General features: G+C 39.6%; 1 protein-coding gene across 1 annotated transcript in view; it reads left to right on the top strand.

The window, feature by feature from the left end:
* RAD50 (RAD50 double strand break repair protein) overlaps nt 1–17,300 on the top strand; it is a gene marked incomplete in the record, with an annotated part of 1,663,481 nt that overhangs the window by 279,056 nt on the left and 1,367,125 nt on the right. The window contains 1 exon segment of the mRNA XM_044069198.1: nt 49–242. Coding sequence (XP_043925133.1) covers nt 49–242 — 194 coding nt within the window.

Genomic DNA, 17,300 nt, shown 5'->3' with positions numbered 1-17,300 from the left:
TTTTAAATTTTTTAAGCAGTTGTGAGCAAAATGTTTGTTTTATATTAGGTCGTCTTCAGCTGCAAGCAGATCGCCACCAGCAAACTATTCGAAAAAGAGATTCATTGATTCAGACCTTGGCAGCTCATCTGATGCTAGATGGTTATGAGCAGAGCCCTTTCAGCGACAGACAAATAAACGGTTTTCAGAAACAGCTGAAGGAACGGCAAGACAGAGATGCGGAAGAAGCTAATCAGATAATGGTGAGGTCTAACTAGTTGCTTGTATATTTTTTTTGTTATGAGCATTTTAAGACTTGAGTACTGCATTAATATATCTGTGTTGCAGTGGTGGCTGGTGACTTCAAATCAAAGGGGGGCTGGAGGAGACAGATGAATGGGTGGGGCCAATGGGAAGTGGTGATGCCAACTAGAAAGGGGCGGAGCTATTCCTAAAACCACAAAAACTGGGACTTTAATTAAATACACTGACCTGGGTGCCAAACTGTCATTATGAGAGTCGGTCCAATCAAGACAAAATGAAGTATAGAAGAAAAAAAATATTTCAATGCATTGGCTACACGACAGCTTACTTAATATCTAGATGGAAACAAAAATGTTGTGAGGGATGAAAAAATAAATTACTTTTTAAATACATTACTGGAATATCAGTCAAAATCAAGTATAAAAAAACAAGCAGCACTCAACTCAAATCACTTCTCCTTGCACTGCAGTTCTATTTATAATTTATATTCATCTTTATAAAAGTACCAATTAACATGCTGAAAGTAGCAATCTTTGTGATACCCCCACTTGTAAAAATGTTTCTTATCCAAAAAAAGACCTGCTGCCTGACGACAACTATCTGCTTGTTTCATGGGGAAAACATGATCAAAGTAAAAAATGAACACAAACACGAAACAAGCTCAAGATAAATTACTTAAAGGATTACTGCACAGGTTATGGACCACACATGATAGATTGGCATTTTGTTTAGTTTACGGATAAAGCCTACAACGATGACTGCAAGTCTCCAACAAATGTAATGAGCTTCTGAAAATACTGTAATCCTGTCCTTTATTACAAATACTGTCATATGCATTTCAATACCTAAGGCTTATACGTTATATAGTTATGTAAATATTCTCTGCATGGCAACAACAAAAATGCTTTCAGTGTTGATAATTCTTTAACAGTATGCTTATTAAAGCTTACTTGCATCTTACAATCTCAGACAAGCTTACCTGATGGTTATTAAAGCATTGCTACTTAAACACAGAGCAATAGGCACTGCAACAACATGCATTTTCTAAATAATAAGCATAAAACAGTATAAAAATATGACCGAAAACCAGAACATTCTGCAAAATCAAGGACAGATGAAAAGCCACTGTACTACTTGTGTCTACCTTGGATGGGGGGATACTCTGCACACTTACACTGCATAACTGCTCCTTGCCTTGCTTGGACACATCCAGAGTCACTACATGCGGGAGAGTGGGGTGCAACAATTATGTCATAATTTGAAATGTCTCTGGCTAACGGTGATGGCCCTGACACATTTGTCATACCTCTCAACCTCAAAGCAAAAAATCTGGACAAAGCCATAAATAGAAGTGGGACAAAGGCCCAAAAATAAGGACAATTTTTTAATATTACTCTTATAAACTTAGAAAGATAATAGAATATTAGGTCTTGCATTAATATGCATTTTCTGAAGGGTATGAACTCTGAAACTCAAATATCTGTCATTATTTTCTAAGTTCAGTCTTTAATGATTTGCCACTAATTTGCCATAAAACCACAATTTTATGAAAAACGGACCAAAAATGTGATGTAAAAATATAAAATAGACACGCAATACAGCTAGGAACCTGTCAAAGAAAGGGGCACTTTTTAAATATTACTACTGCTAAGTTGAGCAGCTGACAAATTAAGAGAATCTACATGCATTTCTGAAATAAAAGCAATCTGTAACTCTGATCATTACAATTATTTATTAATTGTATACCCTCCACATTTTCTTCCAAAACTGCCATTTTGCAGAGGGATTATTAGGGGGAGAGCAACATTTTGAGCCAAAATCGGGGACAGTTGAAAGGTTTGGATATACCTAATTCTATAAAGTAATTTATTTGCATGTACCTGTCAACCTCTTAATGCAGGAAATCTGGACAAGGCCGAATATATTGGGAGAACATATAAACAGTACTAAAAATTGCTCTTGTGTAAACTTAGACAGTTGATAGAATAACAGGTATTGCATTACGGTTCATTTTTCGGAAGGGTATGAAATCTGAAACTCAATGTCTGTCATTGTTTAGTGACTTCATTCCTAAATGATTTGCCAGAAAACCACAAATTTTATGAGGAACAAACCAAAAAAATAAGAAGCAAAAATCTATTCATTCTGTGAAAATCTGGGCAGTTGAAAGGTATAGTTCAGCTGGTGCTGTCTTTGAGTTTGCTGCCTTTCCTCCCCTCACAAAACCATGTTTAAATAGGGCCTCCACCTGCAGCCATTCCAATGACCAATTACTTGGGTATTTTGCCCTATTTTCCATAAACACTGTAATGTGCATACTGCTTTACTTCTACAATGATTTGAATTTTATCTAAAAGTTTTATTTTTTTCATTTTACAGCACAAACAGTAATAGACATCTACTAAACAAAGCAATGCAGTCTCACAATGAAAATAGACTTGGCATTAAAATTCTCTGCCCTTGAAACTCACATTCATTGAAACAGCATTGAAACCCACATTCAAAGAAAGTACATCTGGCCAGTGGCAGATAAAGATTAACTTTGGGCTGTTTTCAAATCATAGGCCCCTTGCACACGAAACATACATGTGTTCTTTGATGCACCTTCCTGATTGTATTAAATTATATTGAATAATACAGTACAATTGTTAAGAGGGCATTTTAAATTTATTGTTTTGAACATTTTTCCAGTAAACAATGAAACAAAATGCATGCACCAATAATGATAAAACTGCCCAGTTCAGAAAATTTCCATCATAAAAGTCTACTCACAATCCACCATTATCAGTAAATATGCACAATCTCTGTAGAAGTAAAAGTGATCTAAATAATTCCACATTAAAGAGATCTGTAACTAATGAAGAGGTTGCTACTAGAAAACAACTTTATATTTCATTGTTTCATCTACAAACAAAGTGCATGTTGCCCTTGAGGAATAAATTGCCTATGTTACATTAAAAAAATGATAAGCTAGTAATATTGCAGTAGGGACTGAATGGCAAACTGATAACAGGTGCATAGTTAATAGGTAACTTCACCAAAGAGGACATTCTCAGGACTGCAGCATCCGCCCCCTTTAAAAGTACAACATAGTACAGTATCAGCTAGGCATCTACATACTGTGGGAGTAGAACACACATCCTTCTGCAGAAAATTTAAGTATACTACCTGTTGTGCTATTAATAATGCAAGCAGACTCAGCATAAAGAGCACTAAACCTCTCTTCCCCTGAAGCTTGTAAAATCCACTTGACACTTGACTTGTATCTCTCAACATTGCAGCACAAGAAATCTGGAAAAAGCCAACATTTATTGGTGGGGGGAACAAAAGCCCAAAAACCAGGGACATATTTTAAACATTGCTTGCATAATCTTGAAAAGTTGCTAGAATAAAATGCTGTGTTACCACCATGCATTTCAGTGCCAAGTCTTGAACCCAAGACCCTGTGTACTACAGTCAGAGCAACATACCGCTATGCCAAATCAGCTGTTTATTGAAGGACAGGAAGACTGAAACTTTAATGGATATCATTTAGTGAATTCAGTTCTCACCATAGCTCTCAACCTCTTAGCACAAAACACCTGAACAAAGCCAATAATGGGGGAATATAGCCCCCAAAATAGGGACAAATTTCAAATATTAATCTTGTAAACTTAAAAAAAAATTGCTAGAATAAAAGGTTTTGTGTTACCATGTACTTTCTGAAGAATATGAAGTCTGAAATTCAGTTGTCTACCATTATTTAGTGAATTCAAAATCCAGAAAACCACAAATTTTATGAGGAACACAACAAAAATATGAAGCAAAAATCTGAATAGTTTTCATAGTGGTGTTGGGTAGGGAAATCAGGCTCTTGCTACCTGCACCCAAGGTGCAAGGTTTGAGCTTGAGTTATTTTTGTAGCCAGCAGGTTTGAGCCCGAGTCATTCTCTCTAGCCTCCAGGTATATTTGACTGGGGCATTTTACACACACACACAACCTGAGTTTGGAGTCCCAGCCGTGCAAACTCCATTGAAATACAAACGTCATTCCTGCTTCCATTGAAATTCAATTCACGTTGCGGTCCCACGAGAGGAGCTATAGTTATCCAGCCTGCAGACATTGCAGCACACGATCCCCTTCCAGTCTATGCAGTTGTAACCGCATAGACTTCTGGGGGCATCTGTAGTCTGATGCCTTCTTTCCTAATCTGGACTGCTGTTTAACCAGTCTGGATTCCTGCACGCATGCACGGAGTTCCGGGACTCGCTAATTATTTTTTTGTTTTTCTTTTCTGTTTACAGCTGGGGGGCTGCAATCCTGCAGTTTAATAGCATGAGCTGACACTGCTGTGTTGTAGTCTGTCTCCTGCATACTAGCTCAGTGTGCTTTTGCTTTTGATTTAGTAGGATATAGAACTCTTTCCTCTTTTTGGATTGTATCGTATACTGTCTGTCAGTAACAGAAATGAAGGCTTTCATCCATATATTTTATTTCATTTTGAGTCTTAAAAGAAAATATGCTCATTGTAATTTTTGTCCTGTGTAAGTTTTTATCATTGTTTGACATGGTCCCATCTCTGAGTGTGCTTTATGTTTTGGTCCACACTGAAATCTTCTGTCAGTATCAGACAAGATCCCATTTTGTTAGTATGTTATGTCCTCACAGAAGGTAATCAGATTCATATACATTTAGCAGTTTAATAGCATGAGCTGACACTGCTGTGTTGTAGTCTGTCTCCTGCATACTAGCTCAGTGCATGCTAATAAAACATACATAAGAAAAGCAAACAACAACTTTCAGCTACTAGCAAATACTCCCCATGCACGGAGTTCCGGGACTCGCTAATTATTTTTTTGTTTTTCTTTTCTGTTTACAGCTGGGGGGCTGCAATCCTGCAGTTTAATAGCATGAGCTGACACTGCTGTGTTGTAGTCTGTCTCCTGCATACTAGCTCAGTGTGCTTTTGCTTTTGATTTAGTAGGATATAGAACTCTTTCCTCTTTTTGGATTGTATCGTATACTGTCTGTCAGTAACAGAAATGAAGGCTTTCATCCATATATTTTTTTCATTTTGAGTCTTAAAAGAAAATATGCTCATTGTAATTTTTGTCCTGTGTAAGTTTTTATCAGTGTTTGACATGGTCCCATCTCTGAGTGTGCTTTATGTTTTGGTCCACACTGAAATCTTCTGTCAGTATCAGACAAGATCCCATTTTGTTAGTATGTTATGTCCTCACAGAAGGTAATCAGATTCATATACATTTACTACATTTACTTAGACAAATAACTTGCTACTTTTTTTTTTTTTAACGGAAAAAGAGATGATAATGTCTTAGAATGTGTTTCAAAGTGCATACCTAGTTGGTTTTGTCACAGAATGTCTATTTACAGTTTATATGTAGTGCCAGAACTTCACATGAATGTTTGTATTTTTGTATCCTGTGCAAATGTAATAATTCTATCTTGTGATAATGAGCACATTAGGTCAAGAAACATTTTATGGCATAGGGAAAGAATATTGTCATTTATTACAAGAACAGCAGTAGTACTGCTTATCAAGAGACTGCTGTTGCTGTCCATCCTTTGTTGTTCAAATGTGTGTTCATTGAGATACAGTGTATTACACAGGAAGTATTCAGGTAGGAGTCTGTCTTTGCAGATCACCGCTTGGGTCATTCCTTGAAGGCTCAAGGCAGATCACTGCTTGGGTCATTCCTTGAAGGCTCAAGGCCGGTCAGCCTGCTGTTGTGTAACATACTTTTTTCAAGCACTCATGTCATTCTTCTGTAGACCATCATTCCCATTTAGAACAAGATGGATACATTTACTTTAAAGGATACTTTCCTCACTAATTGTTGTCATTATTTCATTACTTTCAGCTCATACTCCAGTAGAATTTGTGAAAAATACAACTTGCAATTTATCATTTAATTCACTGAATTATTCCATGAAGACAGCCTTCCTGTGGAAACCATATGTCAGTTGGGATTCAAGTTTCTATTTCCTGTTTTCCACAGACAGCACCACCCTGCTATAGTTTTGTATTTATTTACACAGTCTTCATCCAAGCCATAAAGATTCACTAACAGAAGGCACTGGAAGCACGCCATTTGAAGAAGTTAGTTAATAAATGTAGAAACTGCATGTTTTTTGCCTGTGCCTTTTGGTTTCTATAGAAGGAACAAAATGCATTTATTCATTTATTAACTGGATTGCTGAATTTATCTAAGTGGAACTTTCTCCAGTCATGACCAAGTCAACAGGTTAGTGAAGCCTATAAAAAGCTCTTCCTTCTGACTTAGTATTTAGTATTGGTTTATAATAACTGCTCAACAGATGACTGTAGAATCTGCCTATTCAGCAGTTTTTGGATAAACAATGATTTCTTAGCCTACATATACCCTATTAAACAACCCTTGAATACTAATCTTCTGGATAAATTTGGGAAGCGAGGCTGTGCTTAAAAAGGCCCTCTGGGGGGCTGTTAGCCTAGTAATTACCTCTGAGTATATGAACAAGAGTTAGAACAGAAAGAGAAGAGACAGCTGCTGTAAGCTAACAGCAACACATGTTTATACTGGATTATATTCACCTGCATTCATATTCTATACCATTGATACTCTGACACCATTCCCTGTGAAATCTAGTTGTGTTTCTATTTTAATCCTAAACATCAGGTCCCGGTGCATTGTATGGTGCTTGTCTATTCCAAAGATCAAATAGAATTAAGGCTCTTGCTTACTGCTTACATGCGAGTGGCTGTTTTACCACCATTCCAAATGCTGTCTTAGCTGTTCCACTATTTTTACAATTAATGGAACTATATTTTTTACTAATGTCCATCAAGGAAGAAAAGCAGGTCGTCCTTTTTCTGTTTTTCTTGTAACTCGTTTCATTGTCTGGTTTCATAAGTTCCACCTCATTCTCACTGGAAGTCACTTTTCCCCTGTGGTCAATGTAAGTGATCTTGGCTTGTCCATAAAGGTAGTATAATCCACCCAATTCAGTCCAATCCATGTCAGCACTTTTAGGTGTAAGAAATGTTACTTTCTGTTTCAGGGTATCTCAGTTAGAACTTGCCTTCATCTAATTTTTGCCAGTGGTGGTATTAGCTGATCATAAGTCCAGGGTCCTTGTTTTCACTTAAGATATCTTATAACATAGTTAGACGAAGATGCGGTTTGTACCTGTTTGCTCTTCATATTAGTTGACAGGCTGTACCTTTGGGTCTTCTCTGATTGTGAGGTAAGACTGCCTCATTTAGATTAGAGATTCTCTGTAGTACTGACTGTGAACACTGAAGAGTTTTGATTTTGTGTGGGTATTAAATTCCTAAATATGAGGAATTTCTTTTGCTTATTTCAAGTGTGTATCTTGCATCTTTTTGTCCACATTAGATAATATTGTTTCTTTCTTGTGTGGAACTTCTAGGTGCGGATTGTTTATCAGATTGTTGGAGCTCTTCTGAAAACTGGTCTCTTTCCAGCATTACTTTGAGGATTTGTTTTCACTCCCCTGTCTTTAAGAAAATATCCTTGAGTCCTGGATTTGATCATTTCTACTCCGTATCTTGCTTTCCCTTTTTATTAAGGATATAGAGAAGTTTTTGTGCAGTTTAATTAAATTTTAAAGTGCATGGTAGCCCAGGTAATTTTCACCCATGTTTTGAACTCGCCCTAGCATTGAGATTGCCTTTGAGAGCAGTAGTATTGCTCAGGTTTGGTCCTTTTTGATCTCTGTTGTATTTGATAAGATGGAACATGATATCCTAATGGACTGATTGTAATTTTAATGTGGCATCTCTTTTTGCTGTTGTTGAAACGTTTGCCTCTTCTCTGTTAGGACATTCCCACAGGATTGTGTTTGGACATATCTCATCCTCCTCTTATTCTATATGATGATCTGCATGTACTCTCTATCTGGGTACATGCAGTTGATACTCATTTATATGTCTCTTGGGATCATTTGGCTGCTAATGACTTTACAGACTTTTTACATTGTATTCCTCAGTGGTAGAATAATTGTAATTGCCTGATACTCAGCATCTCCAAAAGCTCTTGGCGCATCTCATGGCACATTAAGGAAATTCAGACATCTACAAACTGATCTCTTGTTAATGTATAGGTGTAATTGGCTTGAGCTAGTGTCTAAAGTCTGTATAATCTTGGTGAAATCCTTTGTAGTAGGATGATACTGGAGACTAGTTGTCAACCATATGTTAATCATTTTATCACAGTCTGAGGAAAATTGCATGGATTAACTCATTCACTGGTGATCTTTTTCAAGAAATCTGTCCCCAAACTGCTATTTTGTTTATATCTTTCAAACGGTCTGTCATAGTTTCATGAAATTTTCAGAGATTAATACTCTTGACAATTGGATGTAAAATTTCCTTAGATTATAAAATTTAACTTGAAGTTTAATTAAATTAAAATATAAATAAATTCAAATCAGAATGTGCATATTTGCCATATTTGAAAAGCATGAATATATATATTAGCCATATTTGAAAAGCATGAAACTGTCATGCTTATATAAAAATGTTTCTTTTAGAAACAAAGAATCTGTAATAATGTATTCTTATTCCTTTCATAGTAATTTTATTTCCTACTCTGCAGAAAACTAATAGGTACACTTATTTTAAACGGATTGTTTTGCAAATACTTCAGTTCATTCCTAATTGTCATTTTGACCGTAGTTTGATCCTACATATAAATGACAATGCGTCTGTATTGCTTTGAAATGTTCTTCTGAAGTTTTGAGATCACTACAGCTCCGTACCCATTTTTGTATACATGCATTACTTAACTAAAGGCAAGGTGTCTAGCCAGTTAAGTGGCATACAGGAATAAAGCCTTGACCATGGCCTGGGTGACTGGGATTCTGTTATCGGCTGTAGTGTCTGAGGTAATAGCAGGGGAGGATATGTATGCCCATCCTGAGGGGATGGGAGGAGGAAAAGACACAAGCTTGGGGCATATGTCTTAGTTCAATTTCCCAGACAGAGACTGGGAAAACAATAGCAGTGATATCTTAGGATGGATGAAGTGTCATACTGATATCAGCTATTTGGGGGCTGTCCAGCATTTACATCACATGCAGGTCCGCTGTTGGGATGTTACTGAATGGTTTGTGTTTTTATAATGTTTCATTCATTGGGAGCAGAGTTTTGTATTATAGATGGGGTGTTTGATTAATTGTATATGAATGCCAGAGAAGGTTATTGTTGAGGTTTTAGAAGATGTTCTGAATGAAGTTTAGCTTATGGGTCTGAGTTGTTTTTTCTTCATGCAGATTTGTCCATTGAGGCTTAATATATATCTAATGAAGACAAGTTTGGTTTAGTTAGGAGGGTAGGCAGATCCAGTAATCAAGGAGAAGCATTGTGCTCAGCTTATATTCAGTTGTATGGGAGAAGAAAGCTAAAAAAAGGCAAAGAAGCTGCATTGTCTCAGATGCTTTTTGATATAGCACTTAAAATGACCAAATGTCACTGTTGCTATGATGTAAAGGTCTGCTGTATTACTTTAAAATGTTCATGGTCTTAACACAGTGCCATTTGAGTAAGAAACATATAACTTTGTATGTAAAAACTGTATGCATATGTACGTGAGGTAATTGGGAGGTTGTGGAAATGTGAAAAATCTGATCAGAAATAAGTTTTATTTGTCCCCTACCTGAACCCCCAGACCCTCTTTACGTGATATTCTAATGCCAAGTTTACTGCAGTTTGGAGACAGTGCAGTCATTCTTAAAGCATGCAAGTAATGATCACTATTTCTGCTGCCTATCTCAATCAAAAATAGATGATAGCATGTTAAAATCATATTACATCACTACAATAAAAAGCAAACAATTGCATAATGAAGGAACAGTACTGTGAACAGATACTGCTCAAGCAAATTAGGAATGAGGCAATACACATCAAGCAAGTTATGGTAACCATTAGGTAGCTATATATGTGTTGAGCTTTTAGAGCAGAAACAAAATACCAGGTATGTATGTTTGTTGTGAGCAAAGTGGCAACAGATAGAAGAGCCGTGTGGCTATGGATAATTTACATGTTAGATCCATTTTTGCAGAGGACTGAAGCCTTTACTGTAACCCATGGTTGACTGCTGACTGGGAAGAAGAAGGAATGAACAAGCTTTGCATACTGTGGTCTCTCTTGGGGTGAAGGTTGTGTGGTCATGGACACAGAGTTAAGCTCCAGGTAGAGACTAGGAGCTGCTATAAAACTCTCCCTGTCTAGAGGTTAGTATGAAGTGATCTCAGCCTGTAGGTTGGTAACACCTCACACAGTCCCACCCATCTCCTTGTAAGAGGTTTGAGTATGAAAGGGGCATGGCTAGAATAGTCACAGAATCCCTAATCCAAGGCAAGAGTATGCGAAGTGGTCAGCTATCCCACTTCCTGTCTGGTGCTGTTCTGATCTGTGTTTCTGCTGAACATGTGAACTTCCTCTTTCAGGAGGACACTGGTAGTTGAGCATTTCAATGAAGTGCCATTGTAGATCACATGAGGAACTAAGGAAGCTCGATCAGTAGTTAACAACTGCAGTCTGAAAGTAGTGGTGAGCTTAGATTGAAAAAGCCATTTGGGGCCTATTAGTATCGCCCTGCAAAATACAATCACATTTTTGCAAACATTGGAAATGCTCTACAAAGATTTTAGAGCAAAAGTGTTCTGATACCAAGCTACAAAGTAAATTTAGTGATTTCAGGAGTAAGAGAATGTATGTGTCTTTATCTGCATGTAATAAGTCACTATTTATGACTCTAAATTTGGGAAGGGGAGCAATTCTGCATCTATGTCAGAAAACTTCTGTTTCTGAGAGCGATGTGTAATTTTTCCTTGTAATATAATGACAACTTAATATAGATATAGTCACATACATGTGCTACAGTCCCTACCATGAAGAGAAGTACGGAGCCCTCCCCATTGACAACTGTAATGCAATGCATAAAAGGCCATATACCAGTTAAACTTGATGTTTTTTAGTAAAACTTTTATGGAATTGCATGTGGTTACTTGAATATAATATCTGTCTTGATACCGTCATTCCAGATGTAAGAATTTTATTACAGTGCAGTGCTAAAGTTGGTCACGTCACTTAGCCACCTTTATTATAGGGAGTTTTGCTGGTGACTTTCTTCCAGTGACAAAAATGTTTTTTTTTACACTCCTGGTCTAATAACAGCAACTTACACACATGTTTGCATGTACTTCATCCCTCACCTTGAGTGAAAGTAATATTTCTTACCCTAATGGAAAAAAGAGAACAATACAGCATGCTAAAATGTTACTGCCAAATACCTATAATACCTTGCAATTGATTTCACAATTTAATTTAAAACTTCCAGGGAGGTGTACTTGGACAGTCAAGTACAGAATATATCTAAGGGATACTATTCTTTAGAATTCAAATGCAGAAGACTGCTGAATTTGATAATGCCATGATGTTCATCGTGTTACACTGCTGCAGTCATTACACTGGGGTTATCCTGCCGTCAAGCGGTTCCCCAGTCGGCCTGAGTTCCAAAGTCTTGGTCCGGCATCGGTTGCTGTCGCCTCCTCCCTGACGTCAGTGCGACAGGGGTATATAAGATGCAGCCAACGCCATTTTCTTCAGTCTTTCTTGCCGTGCGGTGCCCGAAGCAAAAGCAGTTCGCAAGTGCCGGTCGGCCGTCTCCTGAGATTTTCATTCCGAATCCAGAACCGAAGTCTTCTACAAAGCTAAGTACCCCGTTGGGGAAACTTTTTCTTGCCTCAGTCCGATGTCAGTAAAAGTTAATAACTGTATTTCTTGTGGGAAGCAAATACCTCATAAGGATTTCCCTTCTTATTGTATCCCATGCCTAGGCCCAGACCACGACGTCACTGGTTGTCGGTTTTGTGCTAGGTTTAGCAAGCGCACTATTAAATATTGGTTTGATTTTGCCCAACATTATTTTGGTAGAAAATTCAATTATACCATGCCGTCGGAACTTCCAACAACCGGAATACATAAAAAGACAAGGATAAGCATCCGAGGCCCAAAACTGACTACGAAGCCTCTTCTAGGCCAGTCGCCGGTTCTCCGGTTTTCAGCGAGGCGCCTTCGCAGCCCCTGACGACCGCTTTTGTAGAACCACAGGCCGCCTCTGACTCCCACGTGGAGATGGCTGGGCCTTCGGATGCACAAGTTATTCAGCCTACCGAAACTAACCCTTCAGAGGGATCTGGAGTAGCTGAGCTTACCCGCAGCTTCAGAGGGTGTTTTCAGACCTACTCAGTTAAGCATTAAACCCTCTGCTAAGTCTAAGCTTCCTTTAAAAACAAAGAAGCAAACACAGCATTCTCCAGGACAGGCCTCCATGCCTAAGAAACAAATGCTCCAAATGGCCGAAGACCTAATCACTCTGATCAGGGGGTCCCATCCCTCTCCTGATAAAAGGCCTAGACAGGATGCAGACTATGACTCATCCGACCAGGTGTCCATCTCTTCAGATTCATCCTCAGACCTAGGATATTCTTTACCCCCTTATGAGGATTCTGATGCTGAGGAGTCAATTCCATCAGCCTCTCCGCCTGAGGACTACTTCTTTGGGGAAACCTTACATACCATGAGGGAGCATTTCCATTGGGAAGGCCAGGATTACTCAGAATCCAAGAAAAGGCTCAGAGACTTCCTTTTATTACCTCAACACAGACCCCTTGATATTCCGCCAGTGTTCGATATTGTGGATGATGTGTATACTGAATCCAGCTTAAGTCTTGATTCCTTACCTCCAGCCCCAGTTAAACCTGACAGATACTACAGAGTCCCTGACTCACAAATTTCTGTATAAAAGCCCTGTTGCTGACCCTGAAACTATTTCTCAGGGACCCAAAGGGGTTAAGGCCTCATCAGCCAATAATCCAGTTCCCTCTGACAGAGATTCCAGAGCATTAGACAGATGGGGAAAGAAAGTATATACATCTGCAACTTTAGCAATGAGAGCCTTAAATTGCCAGTTTCACATGCTAAAATATCAGCAATTTTTACTGTCTCAGTTGAAACAAAAAATGCTTCCAGATTCAGATCCTCCTAATTTTAAAGAAATGCAGGATTTATTGCATGCAGTTGAACAAGTGGGAAAACATACTTTGCAATGTGGTTTTGATTCTTTAGAGGCCTCCTATAGAGCAGCAGTTACAGGCTCTGTCATTAGAAGACATGCTTGGTTAAAAGAACATACATTACCAGATCATGTTCAAGCAAAATTATTGGATGCACCTTTGCAGCAGGATGTGTTATTTGGAATTAAGGCAGAAGAGGTATTAAAGAAAATGGAGGATAAGGCAAAATCTAAGCAAACGGTGAAGGATTTCTTACAGGTTCAGCCTCCTAGATTTAGCAGAAATTGGCCAACTAAGAATTGGTCCTTTCCAGTTACAGACAGACCTCAAAGGGGCAGATACAGATGTCCAAGAGGTAGAGGTCAACCGCAAGGTCCTTACAGGCCTCGACAGTGGGTTGCATCAGGCCAAAAAGAAGGGGAAGACAGGCCCTAACCATATAAAAAGCAGCCCCAATAACTTCCCACTACAGCTGCCAAACAACTCTCTCTCTTGGCAGCCCCCTTGGGAGGAAAACTGGCACTTTTCTATCACAATTGGCATATGATCACCAAAGACAAATGGGTTCTCAACATTGTCTTTCAAGGTTACAGGTTCCACTTTCACACTCTGCCAAGGTTAAAAGGAATGCCAAATCTGCCACCAAATCAATGGGCAGAGGCTCAAAAACAAATTACAGCACTCGTGGATATGAGAGCTATACAAAAGGTACCACCACAGGAGCAAGGACAAGGATTTTACTCAAGACACTTTCTGGTTCCCAGAAAGGACAAAGCCTGGAGGCCCATTCTGGATCTTTCTTCTCTAAACACTTACCTGGATGTTAAGAAATTCAAAATGTTGACACTACAGCAGCTTCTTCCCATGCTGGGCAAGAAAGCTTGGCTCGTGACCTTGGACCTCAAGGAGGCATACCTGCACGTCCCTATCAGACAAAACTGCAGAAGATACCTCAGATTCATAGCTGGTTCAATGCACTATCAATTCTCTGCACTGCCCTTTGGCTTATCTACTGCGCCCAGGGTCTTCACAGAGTGGCTGGCACCAGTAATTGCATTTTGCAGACAGAAAGGAATTCAAATTTATCCGTACCTGGACGACTGCCTGATTCAAGCAGAGAGCAAGGACATTCTTCTAAAGCATCTGGCGTTTATAAAAAGTTATTAAGTTGCCTGGGGTACACAGTAAATGAAAAGAAATCAAAACTAGTGCCCTCACAAGAGATAATATTCCTGGGTGCCAGCTTGAACACAACGGCCCAGATGGCTTATCTCACGCCAGACAAGCAAGGACAACTGACTCAATACTTCCAATTGATGGCAACAAAGACCCAACTCCCTGCAAGAAAAATTCTGCAGGCCTTGGGTTACATGGCATCTTGCATACTACTAATTCCATATGCCAGACTGCATATGAGGAAACTACAATGGTACCTAAAGAATGTATGGTCTCAACACTGTCAAAGTTTGGAAACAGTTATACCACTAATTCCTTGCCTTCAACAGGAGTTTCAGTAGTGGGCTCAAGCTTGTCACCTCAACAAGGGACAGCCTTTTACTCAACCCACAGCCAGGCAAACACTGACAACAGATGTATCGGATTACGCCTGGGGAGCACACATGGCAGGCAAATGTATTCAGGGCAAGTGACCTGCAGAACAAAGGCATCTTCACATCAATCAAAAAGAGATGCTAGCTGTATAAAATGCCCTTATAGCTTTCAAGGACTTGCTGCATCCAGGACAACTACTACTAAAGACAGACAACACCACAGTTATGTGGTACATAAACAAGCAAGGGAGCACTCACTCCTACACCCTCTGCAGACAAGCCATGACCTTGTGGCACACAGCTCTAAACTATCAAGTTCATCTACAAGCACAATTCCTGCCAGGAGAGAAAAACACATTGGCAGACGACTTAAGTAGAAACATAATGGATCCCCATGAATGGGAATTGAATCCACAAATATTCAGAATGATAACACAGAAATGGTGGAGCCCGGACATAGATCTGTTTGCATCCCCAATGAACTGCCAGCTACAGAAATTCTGCACAAGGAGTTACCATCCACAAGCATGGAAAGTGGATGCCCACTCATTCAGCTGGAAAAACCTACAAGTATATGATTTCCCACCACTACCTCTCCTGCCAAAGGTACTCATAAAAGCCAGGCAAGAAGAGCCAAAGATGATCCTGATTGCACCAGACTGGCCATGCCAGCACTGGTACCCAATCTTAAAGAACCTAGCACAAGGACCACCCTGGATTGTGCCTCAAATCCCACATCTGCTGACTCAGCACAACAATCGGATACTACACAGCCAGCTAAAGACCTTAAACCTAGCTGCATGGAAGATTCCTTAGTCAAGCAAGCAATGCCTCTCTCCAAAGCTGTTATGGATGTCATTCTGGAGGCCAGAAGGCTTAGTACCAGGAAAGCCTATTCGGATAAATGGAAGAGATTCTGTGCCTGGAACCAAGCTCACAGCCTTGACCCTCTTGTCCCAAACATTCCTCAGATACTACAATATTTAACTGAGATGCTGGACAAAGGCCTCTCCTTCTCATCCATCAAGATCCACACCTCTGCCATCTCTGCTCATTACAACACGGATCCACCAATTTTCTCTAATCCTTTGCTAAGACAGTACCTCAGAGGGGCTAAAAACATAAGACCGCCCCGTAGAGCACCTACTCCAACTTGGGACCTCAACTTTGTTTTGGAAAAATTAACTTTACCTCCTTTTGAGCCAGCTAACACAGCAGAATTAAAATACATCTCTTGGAAAACTGCTCTGCTCCTGGCAATAACATCAGCACGAAGAGTTTCAGAATTACAGGCACTAATGGCAGTGGAACCTTTCCTCATTTTCCACCAGGACAGGGTGTCATTAAGAACTAACCCTACGTTTATGCCAAAGGTGGTATCCAGTGTGGCTCTAAACCAAACTATTCACTTGCCAACTTTTTATCCTAAACCACAGAATAAAGGGGAGAGACTACTACATCCTTTGGACATTCACAGGCAGTTACGCTTCTACTTGGACAAAACCAAAGCTTTCAGAAAATCTGAACAATTATTGGTAGCATATGCTGCAGGAGCACAGGGAAAAGCCATTTCAAAACAGACTATTTCAAAATGGATAGGACATTGTATACGTTTCTGCTATACACACCATGGGAAGCCTGTACCTAGCAGCATTAGATCTCACTCCACCAGGGCAACAGTCACTTCAACTGCCTACCTCAGAGGAGTACCTACCAAGGATATTTTGGAAGCAGCAACTTGGAGTTCTGTACATACCTTCACAAAGCATTACCATCTGCCGCTATACTCTAAATCCAGAGATGGCTTCGCCACTGCAGTGCTGCAGGGCCTTATAGCCACCCCTAATGCCTTATAGAACCAGCCACCCTACCTCAGCTTTGGGATTCTACCCAAGTGTAATGACTGCAGCAGTCTAACACGATGAACATAGTACAGTTTTGTACCTGCCATAAATGTAGATGTTCGAGTGTATACACTGCTGCAGTCCAGGTTACCCTCCCTACTTCCCCTCTTACTTGCTGGTACGTACCTATGTCTTCTACCCTTTACTACCTATGGGGAGTATTTGCTAGTAGCTGAAAGTTGTTGTTTGCTTTTCTTATGTATGTTTTATTAGCAGTTTGAATTGCCTACCTATTTGGGGGCACCTGACATCTGGGGCAAGAAAAACTGAAGAAAATGGTGTTGGCTGCATCTTATATACCCCTGTCGCACTGACATCAGGGAGGAGGCAACAGCAACTGATGCCGGACCAAGACTTTGGAACTCAGGCCGACTGGGGAACCGCCTGACTGCAGGATAACCCAAGTGTAATGACTGCAGCAGTGTATACACTCGAACATCTACATTTATGGTAGGTACAAAACTGTACTTTACCATTGCCCATACAGGGAGTTTTCCTGATTTGCATCTTTTGCTTTCC

Source organism: Protopterus annectens, chromosome 4.part0 (assembly GCF_019279795.1).
Source record: "Protopterus annectens isolate FY-2018-M chromosome 4.part0, PAN1.0, whole genome shotgun sequence".
Classification (NCBI taxonomy): domain Eukaryota; kingdom Metazoa; phylum Chordata; order Ceratodontiformes; family Protopteridae; genus Protopterus; species Protopterus annectens.
The sequence above is the reverse complement of the archived record's forward strand: the minus strand, read 5'-3'. Positions and strand labels throughout refer to the sequence as shown.